The sequence below is a fragment of the Podarcis liolepis genome (assembly GCF_965112155.1).
Source record: "Podarcis liolepis genome assembly, chromosome: 7".
NCBI lineage: Eukaryota > Metazoa > Chordata > Lepidosauria > Squamata > Lacertidae > Podarcis > Podarcis liolepis.
The window spans coordinates 45,869,386-45,887,964 of record NC_139561.1 but is presented as its reverse complement, the minus strand read 5'-3'; the positions used below and the strand labels follow the sequence as shown (position 1 = coordinate 45,887,964).

The 18,579-nt window shown below is 41.4% G+C and overlaps 1 protein-coding gene across 5 annotated transcripts in view; it reads left to right on the top strand.

Annotated features, from left to right (window-relative positions):
- NFAT5 (nuclear factor of activated T cells 5) overlaps nucleotides 1-18,579 on the top strand; it is a 65,018-nt gene that overhangs the window by 8,451 nt on the left and 37,988 nt on the right. For 2 of the 5 annotated variants that reach the window (XM_083512464.1, XM_083512472.1), the window contains one exon: nucleotides 18,068-18,193. In XM_083512464.1, the coding sequence (XP_083368590.1) occupies nucleotides 18,068-18,193 (126 nt within the window). Of the gene's footprint in view, nucleotides 1-1,177; nucleotides 2,118-18,067; nucleotides 18,194-18,579 lie in introns of those variants that run through there. The other 3 variants (XM_083512470.1, XM_083512467.1, XM_083512466.1) reach the window with 2 other exon arrangements.

Genomic DNA, 18,579 nt, shown 5'->3' with positions numbered 1-18,579 from the left:
ATTTTTCAAAGTATCACCTGTCTCCAGTTAGGCCTCTCTATACATAAAGATCTTTAGTGAAGGGCCATTCTCCAGGTTCTCTCTGCTGCGGTGTGATGGGTGGCTCTTGAGGAAAGGGCCTTCTCAGTGGTGGAGCCTTAGTTGTTGAAGGTCTCTCCAGAGAGGCTCACCTGTGAGTCATCTGGATGTCAGTTTAGCACCAAATACCTTTTTGTTTTCCATGACCTTTTAATGTTAGGCTATCTTATGTCTGCTGATGGTTTTATGCTTTTGTTTTATTGCTTTTGCTGCCTTCTCTAAGTTATTTTAGGTTATAGGTTCACGTGTTTTATTGTACAGTATTCTGATATTTGACTGTAGTCCACTCAAGGGCAGGGTAAGCTAATATGTAATCAATATGTTACTATTACTCCTTTACGTAGGCAACACACTGAGGAGATACACCTGGCTTTCCCCACTGTGAACTAATTGGGAGAGCCCCCCTTAATTATCCTATGGCTTCCGTGGTACAAGAGGGAACAGAAAACTCATAATTGTACATTCTGATTCTCAAGAACTTGCCTATTGAGAGTGGCGCCTCTGCACCTTTTCCCTCTAGTGCTTGCACTTCACCTCCTATCATTTTATAGTCTCCATGTTTCCTTATAGGGTACACCTTTGCATACACAATGGCAGAGGCTGAAGCACCAGAGTTTTTTTGGTTTTGTTTTTAAAATAAATTATAAGGACCTGAGATTCAGAAGGCAGGGGCAGGCAGAAGCCACTCTATGAACACATTGCACTATAATGCCATTTAAGCCCAGTGCAGCAACAGATCTCCGTGGTTTCCAACGGGAGTGGACTTTCCCAGTAACTTGCTACTTATGATTTTTTAACTGGGACTTCAGCCTCTGTCCTTGTGCATGCAAAGGTGGTGCTGCCTGCCACGGAGCAACCTTCCTTCACCGAAAACAGCCTTGTGGCACCTTAAAGATAGATGGACTAGTGGAGCACAAATGGTCAGACAGCACAGCCTGCAAAAGCTTCTGCCATAATAAATGTGATATAGAACCATTCAAGGCAAGGGTGCTCAAAGTCAACGGGAACTCAGGACATTCGGTGTTCGGCGGTGGCGTAGCTGTTTTTCCCCTGCAGCCTGGAAAAGGGCAATACCCTTCTGAAAACTGACGCATAAGTTGACCTCTTAATTCTTCCTCTCCTTAAATATTTCTGTCCCCATCTTTTGGTCAGTAGATGCGAAATAAATACAACGCACCAGTGATCAAGCACGTCAGTTAAAACAAAAGTAGCAATTACAAAAAAAAAAAAAGCCGGCGACGACGGCACAGCCTACAGCTCCTCACTCTTCCTAAGAGATTGCTTTGACTCTTTGCTCTTCCCCCGAGCTGAAAAGGAAGCTGTACAGCCACCTCCCTCCACTCTGACAAAGAGGCCTCTCTCTCGCGAATATCCCCTGTAGCGCAGGCGCAGAAACCACCCTCGAATCGACTGCGCGAGGCCCCTGTCCATACAAGAACTGGCACATGCGCATTAAAGCCGCCTCTGGTTCGTTTACGCGAGCGGCTCGCATGCGTCGAAGGCTTGAGGGCACTTGTTTGCCGAGCACGGCGCAAACGCGCACAACGTCCATTTTGCGTCGCCTGTTGCCGCTGCCCCGCCGCCCCCCCCCGCCCGCGGTCTGAGGCCTTGCGCATGCGCCTCCTTTTCCCGTTGGTTTTTGTGTTTTCCTCTCTCTTTTTCACCGTCGCCGTGGCTCGAGAGCCGGGCGACGCATGCGCAATGTCAACGGAGAGGGGGCGGTCCTGCTGGGCGACAGGCACCGAATTCCTGTCAGGAGCGGCGGTGGCTGAATAAGAGCCCGGCCCGCGCCTCCTCTGTCCCTGGTCCCGCCTCTCGCCGCCGCAGCACAGCCCCCTCCGCTCCCCTTGCCTGTGGTCAGCAGCCGCTGCGGCGTCCATCCGTCCGTGCCCCCCACCGCCGCCACCTCCCCCCGGCCCGCCCCCCCACCGCCGCCACCTCCCCCCGGCCGGGCCGCGGAGCTGCGATGCCCTCGGACTTCATCTCTCTCCTCAGCGCCGACCTCGACCTCGAGTCCCCTAAGTCTCTCTACTCCAAGGGTGAGTCTCTGGTGGGCCTCAGGGGGGCGGTGGGAGGAAAAGAGCGCCGCCGCGTTGCATCGACGACTCTGGACTCCGGAGCGGCCTCCTCGCTCGCTCGATCACCGTTGTTTCTCAGGAATTTGTCCCGACCCTGTGGGGCGTGTGCGAGAAGGAGGCCGCTCGGGAGGGACGGGGAGGGGCTGCTGCCCCCCCCCCCGCTCGACCAAGGTGAGGAAGGGGCGCAGTCGCGGTTAATAAGGTCACTTTTCGGGTGGGGGCGGAGCTGCGCTCTACACGTGCTCAGAGGCAGTGCCCCCTACTTTCATTCGCTGTCTATCAATTGCCAGATTAGCATCCTTTTTGGCGGCGCTGGCGGTTCACAAGTAAGGTCCAAAACCCTCATGTTTCGTTGAACCGAGAGAGTGTTTCTAAATAGGGCCCCGTTCTGAAAGTGTCGCTTTTATTCTTCTGAATTTCCCATCTTCTTCCGTTCCTTCCTGCCATCAGTAGGTCTGTTTACCAGCCTGTTCCGTTTCTATCCTACCTTTCTTTCAAGGAGCTCAAGGCACCCTACATGGCCTTCCCCTCTCCATTTTATCCTTTCAACTGTCCCAAAGATGCTTGAAGAGTTCCATGGCTGAATGTAGGTTGATGCTGCCTCTCCTTGTTCCTACTTCTGTAGATGAACAAATTGTGAAAAACCAATGATCATGAGTCTGTCGCAGCCAGCTATGGTATTAGGCCCAGTGTAGAATGCCACAGAGAGTTGGCCTGAAAATGCAGGAGTTAAGTGGGGAAGTAGTGTACTGTATGTTGGCCTCCTGGGAGGAAAGAAGATAGAAATGGTAGATTTTTTCTTTTCCCTCACTTCACCTTGATCCTGGTAACCCCTTGGTTCATCTTCTGAAGGAGCTCCAACAGGGAGAAAACACGAAGCAAACATTGAAGCAAGGCTAGCAACCCTGTAAAATATTTTGCCCTCAAAATAATGGCCAGGGTCAATTAGCTTGCCACACTGCCCTCCCTCCTTTACACCTATCACACAAGAGACACAAAGAGAGAATTCAAAGGAAAACAGCAGTGTACTTATGGAAGTCCAGCAGGTTGTTTTAACATGGTATGAGAAAAATATGTTAAAGTTCAGCTTGTACAACTAGATCATGGCTTTTTAAAAATGTAAAAATATTGCAGTTGCCTCAAAGCAAGCATTATAAACTCCTGAAACAGAGGGTTGATTCAACTCAATTTCTCATTTTCTGCACAAAATGCAGGAGTTATTTCCATTCATGCCCCCAAGGAAAATTGGTCAGACTCTCCAATGGTCTTGTGAAATCTAGAGCGACAAAATAGGTTTGTTGGGTATTCAGACCAATGTTTCAGGTTTACTCAGTATATTTCTTCACAGCATTTCTTGCACTGTTAGACTAATATCTGAATGGGCCCCCAAGGCTAAAATAAATCAGTGTAATGAAAATATGGAGCCAGGGCAGCCAATTGCCCACTTGTATTCCTATAGGCCTTACTGTTATATTTATATGATGGGTTTTTGTCCACTTAAATGTTCACTTAAATTGTGGATTTTCAATATGTGATTTGACACTTTTTTGTTCCGTTTTCGCAAAAGGGCAGGTCTGTGGTTCTTAAAATATGTGCAAGGGTATGGGCAGTTGCTGAGGTTGTCTGAGTGGGATTACAAAAGTTCTAATAATCCCTGCTTTCAGAGAAATGCAGCAGCTGTGTGAGTTATTGATTGACTTTTGCATTGAAGGGGAAAGAAGCATGACAAGTCTTTGAATGAAGTTTTTATTAAGCTTTCCTTGGCTTCCTCAGCAGGATGGGATTTCTCCTGTTTTCTAGTATGAGAAGTAGGAACTATAGTTGGGCTTCCCTTGGCCTTGTCAATATTTGGAGCTTGTAGCGTGTTGGATGTGTCAACTGCTCCTTTAGCCAGGGCTGGCCTTGAAGATTCATTTCTGTGTGGATGACAGTGAACATAGCAATTGTTAGATTGTGGAAGAACACTGGGGCCCAGGGACAGCAGATGCAGTTCTTGTTTGTGCTCTCCCGCTTTTTGGTAATAAACTAGAGGCATATGATTGAGGGGGATAGAAGAAAATTACTGAAATATGGCCTAGTTAGTAATACTGACTTTTGTTGTCAAAATATGTCAAAAGTCTGTGTAAAATTTAGATTAGGAAAAGTATCTAAAGCCTTTGATTATAACCAGTGCTTATTTTGTTTTCAATTTTCGTTCAATGTATAAACAAAAAAATTAGTCGTGGCTAGAAAAGAAAGGATTGAACATTCTGAAAGTGCTCAGGTGAGAATGATTTCTTGTGAAAAACTAGTTTTCGACAGGACAGTGGTAAATACTAATCCTGTCTCTCCTCTTCCCAGACCCAACAGACATCTCTTTAACAGTATAATACAATCATATACATTTCCCATTGAAAGTAAGTCCCATCATGTTCAATTGAGCTTACTCCCAAGAAAGTAGGTATAGAACTGCAGCTCAAAGTAGTGAAATTGGCAGTGGATTAGTGTACACTATCTAACTCTAGCTAATATGTTAACATTTTTATATACCTATTCAGAAACTAAAGAATAGGTTTGTTCTTTACTATGACAAAATAGGTATTTATTTATTTCAGAGTTTTAATATCCACCTTCTTCCAGAGCAGAGCTCAGGGCAGCTTGCAACACAAAATAAAGTATAAACATGAATATAGGAAAATTATGCAAGACAAAACCATTTTAAAAACAACACTAAACTTCAGGTACAACTAACACAAACATCAAGTTCCAAAGACTTGGACAAATGGGTATGTTTTTACCTGCTGTTTCAAAGTAGCTGATGTGAAAGATTGTTGTATCTCTACAATTCTATTATCTCAATTGAGAGGGGTCCCATAAATCATAGAATGTAGAGTTGGAAGGGACCCTGAGGGTCATCTAGTCTAACCTCCTGCAATACAGGAATCTTTTGTTCAGCATGGGGCTCGAACCCACAACCCACCAGGGCTTTTTTTCCAGGGGGAACTCACAGGAACTCAGTTCCGGCAGCTCTCTGGTGGGCACCATTGCCATTCCAAGATAAAAGGAGAGGTGTTCATGGTGAGTTTTGGCACCTCTTTTTCTAGGAAAATAGCACTGGTTGGGATCATGAACAGAGACTCTACACCAGACCTTAATGCTTGGTGCTACTTAGCACTACTGTCCCAATGTTATTGGTTTTACCAAAGAGTAGAAGTAACATTGGATACAACCTACTGTGGCTCAAAACTGCAGAGCAGTCACTCAAAATAAAAGTGAACTTCGTCATCAAAGATAACTTAGCAACACTGGGAGCATATGAATCTATTATCTCAAACTATTTAGAAGGAGAAACTTTAAATCCTATTTGCAGACTGTAAAGTGATGGAAATTGTTTATGAATCAGATGACTGATTTTCAGTGACTTAAATTTACATATTACCAACCCTTCATAAAGAGCTTTGTTAATTACTTTCATTTTTTATCCTTGCTGTTTTTATAGTAACACATCAGAAAAAGTTGCTTTAAATAATGAACAAATTAAAATAACCTCCTACCAATTAATCATCTAATGCTTTAGCTAATTGATCTACCCATTAAAGATGACTTCCTAAACTAAACTAAGATAAAACATTTTACGCTACAGTCACCGATTCTGTCATATCTGAATCTTCACCAAGGAAAGGTTTCCTTGAGTTATCTGAGAGTTGTGAACATCACTTAATCTAAAATTGTGTGATATTTGTGGTTTTTTCCTTTGCGTATTTATATTTCACCCTTGCTGTGGCAAATTGAGTGCAGTTTCTAAAAGATCTTGGCAATTCAGTTGTTGTTTTTGTGGAGTCAAATCTTTGTACTTATTATAGCAGGAGGGTTGCAGGCTCCTGATAAGGGTCAAAAGAGATGTGGCAGTAAGCCAAGACAAGAAATTGCTTTGATTGGAATGTGTTTGCCTTGTCTGTAATAGTAGAAAGTAAACTAAACTATGTGTATAGTGCTATGTTTTACGCTTGGTGTTATTGGATGGATATACTGTAATTATATTATTATTATTATTATTATTATATGCTATATGCCTGCAGTGTATTAATTTACTGTACCCAAGAAACTTAGTGTGATCTTCTGCATGCTTACTCCACAGTAAGTCCCACCGTGTCTCATAGAATTGCTGCCTTGGTATATGTGTCAGCTGTTTGTGTGTGTGTGTGTGTGTTTTACTCTTATGCAGTGGCAGCAGTTCCTAGTAACTTCATTGGTTCTTGCTGATTCAGTCATGGTTATTGTAGTTGTGGTTTGAAATCTACCATTGTCATTCTAGAGTAATTGTTTTCGTTGGTCTTTTGCATAGGTCTTAGAATCATAGAATTGTAGAGTTGGAAGTGACCCTGAGGGTCATCTAGTCAAACCCCCTGCAGTGCAGGAATCTCAACTAAAGCATCCATGACAGATGACCACCCAACCACTGCTTAAAAGCCTCCAATGAAGGAGAGTCCACCTCCTTTTGAAGGAGTCCTTTCCACTGTCAAACAGCTCTTCCTGATGTTTAGTTCAGATCTCCTTTCTTGTAACTTGAATCCATTGGACTGGGTCCTAGCCTCTGGAACAGGAGAAAACAAGCTTGCTCCATCTTCCATGTGACAGCCCATTAGATATTTGAAAATGGCTATCATATCTCCTCGGTCTCTTCTTTTCTGGTGAATAACTTTATTTGCTCATTTTGAAGCATTTTAGAATGTTCTCTTACTTTTTTCTTTTTAAAAGTGTGCTGATTTATAATGATTATAAATGTCAGAGGTCTTTATTTTATTTTAAACCTGTTGTAGTCTAAGCAGTTATTTTTCAATTCTTGTTGGCTAGACCAGCATTTTCCAAATGAGGTCCCCTTCCAACCTTGTTTCCTTCCTGTGCCCCCACAATAAGTTTTTTTTTTTAAAAAATCACTACAAATATGATGTTCTGCCCCCCCCCCAACAAATCCTACCGGTAGAAAGGTAGCTATTTATAGGAACATAATGAAATATTGTTGAAGGAGAAAAACATAGAATCATAGAGCTGGAAGGGACCCCAGGGTCATCTTTCTAGTGCAACTCCATGCAATATAGGAATCTCCTCTAAAGCATCCATGACAGATGGCCATGCATCCTCTGCTTAGAAACCTCCAAGGAAGGAGAGTCCAGAACATCCCAAGGGAGATCCATCTTCCATGTATTACAAAAATAAGCAACACTTATTTGACCCCAGTTATTTGACACAGAGGGGGAAACCTATAGATACAGTTCAAAAGGAACACAAGGAGTGCTGTATATACAGTAAGGCCCACTGAACTCAGTATGGCTTTCTTCTGAGTAGACGCTCAGTTATTTACTAGATGCAAGTCAGTAGCACCAGATGACCCCGCTTGGCTAGGCACTGGGGTGGATTTTACCCTGCACCTTGCAGAGCTATGCCAACACTGCCGACAGGCCCTGTACCCCTCAGCAGCATCTGAAGGCCCTGATCCACTAGGCGCTGGGGTGGATTGCACCCTGCACCTTGCAGAGTCAGGCCCAAGCTGCCACTGGGCCCAGCACTGGCAGCAGCAACAGTCAGCTCCGGCTCGCCCAGTCTTACCCATTGCCACTCCACCACTGCAGTTATCTGACCTGGGGGTTCTGGATCACGGGCTCTACTGGTGTAAATGGGAGCCTCAGCGATCGTCCTCTCCTGCTGGAAACAAACCAGGACATGCACGTGGCAAAAAAGAGTGTTAGGCCCTGGTGGGGCACCCACATACCCGCTTGTGATTGGCCAAGCAGATAGCCAGCCAATCAGATTTTAAAAAATGATCCCCCCCCTTCACTTCTCACTTTCCTCTGTGGCCCCCTAGCCTCATGCTATGGCTCCCTTTATGTGATTTTCACCTGTGGCCCCCCGAAATATCCTGGGGAGTCCCAGTGGGCCATGTAGCCCCCAGTTAGAAAAAACTGGGCTAGACTGTTCTCAATTAGCAAACATTATAATATTCTTACACTTTACTGTTTCTTCATTGTACTGTCTTCATTAACAGCCACTTCACCTGCACCCAGCAAGTGAAAAGTGACACAGCCAACTGGCTGGGGCCAAGTATAACTTGGCTCCCCCTGTCTTAGAACTGTCTCCTGTAGGGAACATTCCACCTAATCTTTATGACAATTCTAAAACTGTATGTAAGAATTGTTTCTAAATTTGCTTATTTTTCTCCTCTCTCCCAATGATTTTTGTTATCATGTCTGTTAATTATAAACCTATAGGCAGAGCCTATGCCTTTTGATTTTTGTACAGTGTCTAGAATTTTAGGTGCTTTTAAATAAGAATGGTAATAAAACACAGGATTCTGAATATACATGAATTATTATTTTCACGATCAATCATTTAACTAAACGGTTTTCTGAGTCCATGCTGCAGCTTTTGTATTAGTCAAGTCTTGAGATAATAAAAGTTACTGATTTCAAATCTGCTAAGGAGTATGACAGCTGCATCACAAGGTGGATGACAGGCTTCCTTCTCCCCTGCAGTAACACTAGAAATCAGAGTAATCTCTTCTTACTTGTAAACTCTTAAAATTTTAGAAGAGTTGTAACATCTTCATTACTTTTATACAGAATATTTATGTTCATTAGCAGGGGTGATGGGTACTTGCAAATACCCATAGAAACAAAGATCTGTATATGTACGTATATGTATACTGTTATATACAGTATGTACAGGGATACAAGTTTTCATAATGTATTTTTGGGGGTCTCCGGGGAAATTTTAAGAAGAAAACTTAATAGAAGAAGAAAAAGAAAGATCTGTTCGTTCTTGTAATTGCTTAGAAATTGTAGCTCCCAGGCAAGTACTTCACGAATTTTTCTTAATTATAATAGTTGAAGTAAAGAGAGAGTGAGTGCTAACATTGTCTTGATCTTGTTTATCCTCTTAGTCAACTTTGACATATTTGGTATATTGAAGTGAATTCATTGCAGGCTGTAGCTAGCATATTGTAGCTCTCCTATATTCTAAATTGCTTACAGGGTGTGTTAAGAATGATTACATTTGAGAGGTCTATAGATCTTGCCTCTGCTGTTTTGGTTGAATCTAGTTTGTAACTGAGTTGTATTGTCCTGGATTTCTCTGGGGTGAATAAATACTTAAGGACAATTGGGATCAGTTTTCTATCCCACATAGATTCCTTACTTTCTATTTGAAGTAGACTCATTGAAATTAATGGAACTAATATCAATTAATTTGAGTAGGTCTCCTCTGAGTAGAACTAGCATTGCCTGCAACCCCTTGTTTCTTTAAAAAGTAAAAAGCCTAGCTGATGGAAATAGATAAAGAAACTTCCTTGTAAATATTGCAGGAAGTTCAGGTGACCAAGAAACTTCTAAAACTCATCAGCCAAAAAAACAAACAACTGTTTTGGGAGATGCATGGTATAAGGTTCACTGACTGAAGTGCTAACCAACATCTTGTATCAGGATAAACTCCATCCAGAGTGTTAACTTCAGATTATGAGCTGTTATTCTGTTGCAGCAAAAACAGACTCCCATAGTACCTTAAAGATTTAGCAGATTTATTTATGAAAGCTTATGCAATAATAAATTTATTAGTCTTAAAGTGCTACAGGTCTCTTCTTTTTCTGACCTGTTCCTGCAATTCCTTCAAGCTTGCTGGTGCTTTTATTTCTTTGCATACTATTGCTTTTCACGAACAACAGTCAAAAATTAATTCCACAGCAAATAATAGTTCTTGTAACACTATGGTTGATTTTTTTTAAAAAAAATAATAGTTTTAAAGATAAATACTAAAGCTACACCACTGTATCCACAGTTATCATTAGCCAGCTAAAAGTCTTGACATAACAGGAAAGTTACATTGATAGACTTGTTAACGTAGGCTGTGTTTACTACAGAACAGGAGACTGTAACCTGGCACGGACTGAGCAGTAGTAAATGCTATTAATAGGCATCTGTGCTGAGAAGCACAAATTGCAGAATCTGGTGAGGACCTATGGTTGTATCCAACTAAATCCTACTCAGGAGCACACCCATTGAAATTAATGAACCTAAGTTTGTTGTGTCAGTTAACTTCAAGGATCTACTCTGAGTAGCATTGGATACCTGTCCTGGTCTTTATGAGAATTTTCACCTCTCTTCTGTTTCAGCATCCATAGTGGTGAAGGAAAAATTGGTGTGCTGGAATTGCTAGAGAGCAAAAGGGTCTTGGGTAGGGTTCTAGTGGTTGCTTAATAGATGCTTTCAAGTGGCACTGGGCTTCTTGTTCTCTCAAGTTTAAAACTGGCAAATGAAATCCCTCTGAGAGTTGCTGTCTGGCTGTTCTGTTATTAGCCCAACCCAAAGGCAAAACAGTGGTTCGGAGAAAAGCATTTGTGGCTTTGTAGGGGCCAAATATGAACATATTTGTTGTTCATAGGGGGAGCAGACTTGGGCTTTTAGTGGCCTCACTTCACTGAACAGGGCTCTAGCATATAACTAGAGACCATATAACGAGACCATATAACACCAGTCCTGAAAGATCTACATTGGCTCCCAGTACGTTTCCGAGCACAATTCAAAGTGTTGGTGCTGACCTTTAAAGCCCTAAATGGCATCGGCCCAGTATACCTGAAGGAGCGTCTCTGCCCCCATCATTCAGCCCAGACACTGAGGTCCAGTGGGCCTTCTGGTGATTCCCTCACTGAAAGGTTACAGGGAACCAGACAGAGGGCCTTCTCAGTAGTGGTGCCCGCCCTGTGGAACGCCCTCCCATCAGATGTCAAAGAAACAAACACTATCTGACTTTTAGAAGACATCTGAAGGCAGCCCAGTTTAGGGAAGTTTTTAATGTTTGATGTTTTATTGTGTTTTTAATATTCTGTTGGGAGCTGCCCAGAGTGGCTGGGGAAACCCAGCCAGTTGGGTGGTGTATAAATAATAAATTATTATTATTATTATTATTATTATTATTATTATTATTATTATTATTATTATAGCACCTAATCCATGCTGCTTCTCCATTTCCCTCTTGCTTTGTTTCCATTTTTTATCCCAGCTGTTATTGCTAGATTTTTTTTTTTTTACAAAATTTAAAATGATTTTTCAAACAATTGGATTCTATACACAGCAGTGAAGCCTGTTGTAATACTAGGTAGGGTACTTCCAATATTCACAGCTGAGTAAAAATAATTGTGCATGGTGCAGAGAAGAACTATAAAAATGTGTCAAGGGCTAGGAATTTCTAGAATGAAAATTTTGAGGTTGTTAGTCTGTTCAGCATATCATAAGATGGGGTAAAGGTTAATCCCCTTAGGTTTTAAAAGCTTCCATTGATGTACTGCTTTTCTTCTGCATGTGCCTTTTCATGTGCCTAGTATGTATTTGGTTGGAACAGTATAGCACATTCCAGTGTTAGCTTTGTTTGTTCCAACTAACACTCTTGAGTAAACATTCAAGTATCTGTAAAAACCTTATACGTACTAGGGTGTGTTAATAGTAAACCATGTCTTCCTACATAAGCACAGTAAGAAAGTTAAGTTTCTGCATGATAACTTGGGTTTGTTGGCTTGAAAATAATGGATTCAATGCTTTCAAATTACTAATGAATTCAAGATATAAGAATGGAGATCCTGACTTTCTGGCAGTAAGAGCTGTTTGACAGTGGAACAGACTCATACGAGAGGTGGTGGACTCCCTTTGGATGGCCATCTGTCATATACAATATGATACAAAACTGCCTCGGTCCTGTATACCTGAAGGAGCGTCTCCACCCCCATCGTTCAGCCTGGACACTGAGATGCAGCACCGAGGGCCTTCTGGCGGTTCCCTCATTGCGAGAAGTGAGGTTACAGAGAACCAGACAGAGGGCCTTCTCGGTAGTGGCGCCCACCCTGTGGAACACCCTCCCTTCAGATGTGAAGGAAATAAGCCGCTATCCTATCTTTAAAAGACATCTAAAGGCAGCCCTGTTTAGGGAAGTTTTTAATATTTAATGCTGTACTGTTCTTAACATTTGATACGGAGCCGCCCAGAGTGGCTGGGGAGACTCAGCCAGATGGGTGGGGTATAAATAAATTATTATTATTATTATTATTATTATTATTATTATTATTATTATTATCATCATCATCATCATCATCATCATTATCTAATTGAGATTCCTGCACTGCAGGGGGTTGGACTAGATGGCCTTCAGAGACCCTTCTAGCTCTACAATTCTGTGATTCTAAAATTGGTTTAACATCTACTTACAGCAAAGCTCTCATAGTTGGTGTGATGGGCATTCATGCAGGCAGCAATTTGTCATTAGTTTTGAGCCAGCTGTATTGCTTTCCATTAATACAGAGGAAGGAAATGAATACCTGAATACCTTAATCTTGTTCAGAATGGTTTGCTTACTTTTGAACTTAGGCCTTGTTTTTCTATAGTATGGCCCTCATAGAAATCAAAATTACAGATGAAGTTCATAATAAGAATGAGAGAAGGTATATTTCAGGTGTGGGGAAACTTTGGCCCTCCAAATGTTGCTGAACTTGATGGGGCTGATGGGAGTTGTAGTTCAGTAATATTTGGAGGACCAAAGGTTCCCCATTCCTGGAATTGGTGAATCAGATGAGAGTATGCTTGTAGGGACAGCATGCATTTCTTGGCTCTGAAGTTCTGCTTCTGTTTCCAAACCAAGTAGAGGGGTCAAGTTCAGAAGGAGAATTTACATGTAATTCAATACTGGCAAAAGGAAGAAGGGATAGTGCTAGAAACTCAGATATTAGCTGGGCACCAAATGGCACCTTAAATGTAGGTTGCAGTCACCACAACGGAATGCCTGCTTGACAGGGGGTTGGTCTGGATGACCCTTGGTGTCCCTTCCAGTGCTACAAATCTACGATTCTATGATCTCAACTACATTGCTTGCTCTTAAAATAATTCATTTATCCCAGTATGCAAGAAGGAGAAACTCACACTGTGGAAATGGAAATGGTATTAACAATGGACTAAGGCAGAGGTTTTTAACTGTGGTTTATGAGTTCCATTTGGGTGGAACGGCTGTAGCACAGTCAAATACATCTGTACTCAGAACTGTACTTACTTCCCTTGATGTGATGATGGAGGACTGTGTGCGAGTCAGCTGGCTCGATGGATATGTCAATCACCAACCTGGCACCCAGAAATCTCCACGTAGTCTCAAGTGGACCCGCACCAATAGCAAAACACACATTAAGGGAGACCTCTGTGGTATGTTCCAAAATAAATGAATAGGAAAACAGACATTTTGGTAGTGGTGATAGGAGGAAGAAAGCTGCCTAGGTATCAAGATGATAAAAGCAGCAAAAGTTGGTCAACAAGATACTACATTGCTATATTGTATATAATTAGTTCAAAACATGTTTTTTTTAAGTTAATTACTTCTAAAATGTTGAAATAATGTTTAAGAAAATCAGCATATTTTATTCAAGTATACGAAAATATATATGTAAAGTTGTATTTTAGGGATGATTGTGTTATTAGGGGAAATATTTAAACAATATTGATTGGAATCTAGAGAATATTTTAACCATGAAAAATGCCTAGAAGGCATTTTGACTGCTTTCGACATTTTCCTCCATTTCAAAAGAGTGGTTTGCTCTATAGCATGGTAGCCTTCTGACAGAGAAGCAGGAGCCCACAGCCATATTGGTTGCATGTGCTCAGTTGCGCAATTCTTTGCATTCTGGCTGTTGTGTGTTGCTCTGATGGATATCTGACTTGCTCTACTGTTCTCAGAAAAAGAGATGTGTACAGATTATGTTGACCAGATGGTAGATATTTGGCTTTTACTTAAAGGGATGGAATCCTTCTAAACCCTTTCAGCAACTGAAGATATGTATGATGTGAAAAATATGATTTAAGGAGGAAAAAGTGCTCCTCTAGTTTCATATATAACAAAGGTGGATAACAAAGCCCATTTGGAAAGTATGCTAGCTAAGGTGACAATACAATTCAGATTCACTGGTATTGCTTGATAGTTGGAAGTTCTGATAGTCTCTCTTCTTAGAACAAGGTCCTATACAGTGGTGCCTCGCAAGACGAAATTAATTCGTTCCGCGAGTTTTTTCATCTTGCGGTTTTTTTCGTCTTGCGAAGCACGGTGTCGGAAAAGTTTTGGAAAAGCTTCAAAAATCACCAAAGTCTTCAAAAACCTAAAAAAAGGCTACCACACCGCGTGCTATGAGTTGCTCCTCGAAGTCAAGTCGCAACTGTATTAACGGTTTTAAGAAAAAGGAAACAAACTTGCAAGACGTTTCCGTCTTGCGAAGCAAGCCCATAGGGAAAATCGTCTTGCGAAGCAACTCAAAAAACCAAAAACCCTTTCGTTTTGCGAATTTTCCGTCTTGCGAGGCATTCGTCTTGCGAGGTACCACTGTACCAAGAAGCTGATGTGCTTATTTCAGCAAGCAATACAGTAGTAAGATGCTAGAATGATTATGTGTAGAATGCTGGCAGTTATTCTTGGCTGTCATAATCTTTTAGAAAGCTAATGCGCATCAGGCATGCAACTGGTATGTTTTCCAGTGCAGTTGCCAGTCATGTTGAGACCCAAGCTTGAAGTGGACAAGAATGTTGTATCTTTGCAGGGCAGAAACTGTTGGCAGAATAAATGTTCCAAAACAATTGCCTTCAGCATTCCGAAGCAAAAATCAGCAAAGATTCCTGGGCAAAAAGATGTAACGATTCTGCCAATTTTATATATTTACCGTATATAACAAAATTTCTATACTGCTTGATTGTAAATAGAACCTCTAAGTGATTTACAAACAACAACAACAACAACAACAACAAACATTAAAATTGACAATAAAATATTTATTTAGAACTAAACACCTGAACTATTGGCTATTGACATACACCTTGTGACATGAAGTACTTTCTTAACATTAATCTTGGAATTAGGTAATTATTGTCCATGAGGGATCCACAAATCGTGACTTGGCTAAGGAGCCAGGCATTATTTGTAGCTACTTCTACACCCCTCCCTTGAGTACTCCAGTATGTGCTGAGGGCATGGGACAAAGGCATGGTCATACCTAATTTGTGTGGAGTTCAGGAAATATAAGAAACAGTGAGAGCTTCTCATCCTGCTTTTGCAAGAGGCTCCTTCTGTTTCTTACCCTGTTCAGAAACTGCAGTAGAAATGACACCTCCATGATAAGGATCTGTGTCATACCAGGTGCTTTATTTGTCAGAGTGTTGGGTGCCCTTACCTCTGTCAAACTGCTGAGTTTTACCCCTGCTACTGGAATGCCTTCAGTAAGGAGGTACACTAACATCATAACTACTGCCTGGTTTTATTGTATATTTTGGTGTGCTACAATATAAATACTTCATTATTTATAGTTTTTTCTTCAATGGAATCATTTGGGTGAGTTGTGCATATAATGTTCTACATAAACTAAATAAATTAGGGCAGTATCTGACAAAGTATGCACCTAAATCGGTTCTGGGAGGAGGGAGATTTGAGGAGAGTAGTGGGAAGTTCTGTTGAACAACCAGATGTCATTGTGCTAATGGAACTACTTTGTTTGATACTGCCTTCAGTGACCCAAATAAGGTAGAGATTTTTTTCAAAAGGGTAATCTGCAGTTATATGTAATTGCATGTATATATAAAGTGGGTGTTGAATGCCCCGTATTGCCTGTACAATCACTAAAAGTAAGCTCTCATTGAGACTACTTCCCTAGATGAGCTGTAGTGGCTTTTAATTAGGGATAAAAGCACTGTCCAGTCATCCAGGGGTGAAAGTAGGCTTTACTTCCCTTGGGTCAAAGATCCAGATTGGCAACCCCCCCCCACAAACACACAGAGGCTAGGAGCCTCAATGATGCCCCTCTGGAAGCTTCACCTGAGGCAAAAAACCTGGCTAGCCCCCCCCCCGCAGGCTCTGCACTGATCTACCCCCTTTCTTCCTCTGCTCACAGCCCTTCTTCCCAGCTGCACCAGGTTTCTTCTCTGTGCTGACAAGAACATTTGGACACCAGGTGTAAGCTGTGGTTGGTGTGTAAGGCTGGGCAAAGTAGCCACAATTCTATTGCTGTGCCCTTTAAGGCAGGCCTTCTTTCCAACAGTGCCTGGCCATCTTCCTTGTTTGCGCGCTTGAGGTACTTTGAATTGTAAAGTCTGCTTGGAACCCTATCTTTGCCTTCTGCAAGCAAAGTGTTAACTTGTAACAACAAACGTATTGAAGTAAGCTATCCAAAGTAAGTTTTTTTCTTAGAAGGAAATTTGGGGGGCCCAAGTTGAAAGGTGGATTAGTTTTAAAGAGGCTGTTATATCACTGTTTAAAAAGAGATCTAAGTGGAATTATTTTCTCTAAGTCACACACATTTTAATGGGGGAGATTTCTGTGCCTACACAAGGGCAGATTTGAGAATATTCTAGGGTGCTTTGGCAAGGAGATAATCCTTACATTCATTCCCCTGAAAGGAGTAACATTTCACCTTGTTTGCATGCCTCAAGGGTTAGGGTTAGCAGAGTATCTTCTCACTGTGTACTACTAGTCATAGTGCCAACTGCAGTTCAAAGGCTACAGCTGGATCTGTTGCCCATTGTGGCCTTGTGTGGGCTGCATTCCATTGCTTCCCTCCTGGATTCTAAAACCTGAATAAAGTGCCTGTCCTTCTATGGAAAGATATTATTAATGCTAGATGAGACTCCTTGGAGAAGGTAATGAAAACTAAATTGATGATTCATTCAAAATTTTAATCCAAGCCAGGAATGTGTTCAGGGGTTTGTAGCGTTCTTTCTCCTTTTGAGGTTGGATTTTACAATTCTGTGAAGTTATTCTGTGAACCCAGCTCTGGGGAACTTCATTGGTATTTTGATTTGGGAGACAGGCAGCATGGAATAGCCTCCTCTTGGTCTCATGCAAATCCCCTCTCCTTGTGGTTGGTGTTCAGGAGCAATATTATCCAGGGTTGTTGGAAGCTAAAAACCTGCATTTGTACAATAATACAAAATCATGTAGCAGTTGATAAATGGATGTCTTTGGGTATCTGTTTTTTGTGATAGTTTATAATGTATAGTTGAGCAAAATGAATGAAAATAGCCAGAACTTAGTGATCTGTGTAATAAAAAAAAATGATACAGTGCATTATCTGAATCAGAAAAGTGAATTGTCTGGATCAGAAACATATATTATCTCTGTTAAAGTAAATTAGTTGCTGTTTGGCATGAATATTGAGGACTGCTTTTATGAAAAAACATGGATTTATATGAAACAGAACATAGTAAAAAGGAAAACTGAGTCAGTTATAAGAGTTGAGTTGATTGTTAAGGGTCAAATTCTAACCATTCAGTAGAAATGAAGCTCATTGTGTTTCTTACTGGAAAAATCTGAACAGGAACCAGCAAGGAGCTTGTGTCCTGCTTATATTTCCTTCCTAGACAATCTTTGTAATACTTTCCATATAGGTTTTGTTCCATTACTCTTGCACTACCCAATATTAGTCTTTAGTGTCTCAGAAATTTTATATAGTTTGGAGCAGGGATGCAAAGGGAGATGTGTGATAGTGTTCGTGTACACACCAAAAGCTGGTTTGTGATTTGGCAGGGTACAGTTCGTGCTCTTCAGATGCTTGTCCAAAGCCTTAAAAACCATGTAAAATTTGGTGAATGCAATTGGTTGGCATACGTTGCCATAATTGTGATGGAAAGTTAGTATCTATGGAATTTCTTACAAATGCCAAAGATTTGATTTGGTCTTTTACTGAAATCCTGTGTAATTGCTAGACTCTTTTAGTGCTTTTGGACTCTTATCTCTGGTACTGAGGTAATACAACATTTTCTTTCTATCATAGATTTGAGGCATACCAACATAGCATGATTTCTAGCATTCCTGCTATTTTGGTAGCAAAATATAGGGACATTTGTTTGTTTTCTTAAGATATCTTTTTTCTTTCTTTTTAGAATCTGTCTATGACCTTCTCCCAAAGGAGCTGCAGTTACCACCTTCCAGAGAACTCTCTGTAGCATCCATGAGTCAAACAAGTGGTGGTGAGGCAGGTTCGCCCCCTCCGGGTGTAGTTGCTGCTGGTAAGTACTCCACTTGAGTAAAATTAAGGACTTAATGCATATTAATATTGTTGTCAGCATGAGCAGTGCTGGAAAAGTTTGCAGTCTTTAAAAAAACCCACAAGACTAACTTAGACTTAGAAGTAGGGGAAATTTTATTGCACATTTCCTCTTTTGCCCCTGTGGTGGTGCTGGACTCCTCAGATATATTATATTTTGATGTAGTAGTTGCCAGTTTAGAACTAAATGGGAGTGTTTGAATGGGCCAGAGAATGCTGCCTTGCAAACCAGGACAGAAATGAAATCTGCAGCAGTGTTCCGGGTTTGTGGCTTCTACTTTCATTTCCCCACCACCACATGGCTTAATGAAACCATGAATGATTCAGCTACATGACTTTCTGTTTGGT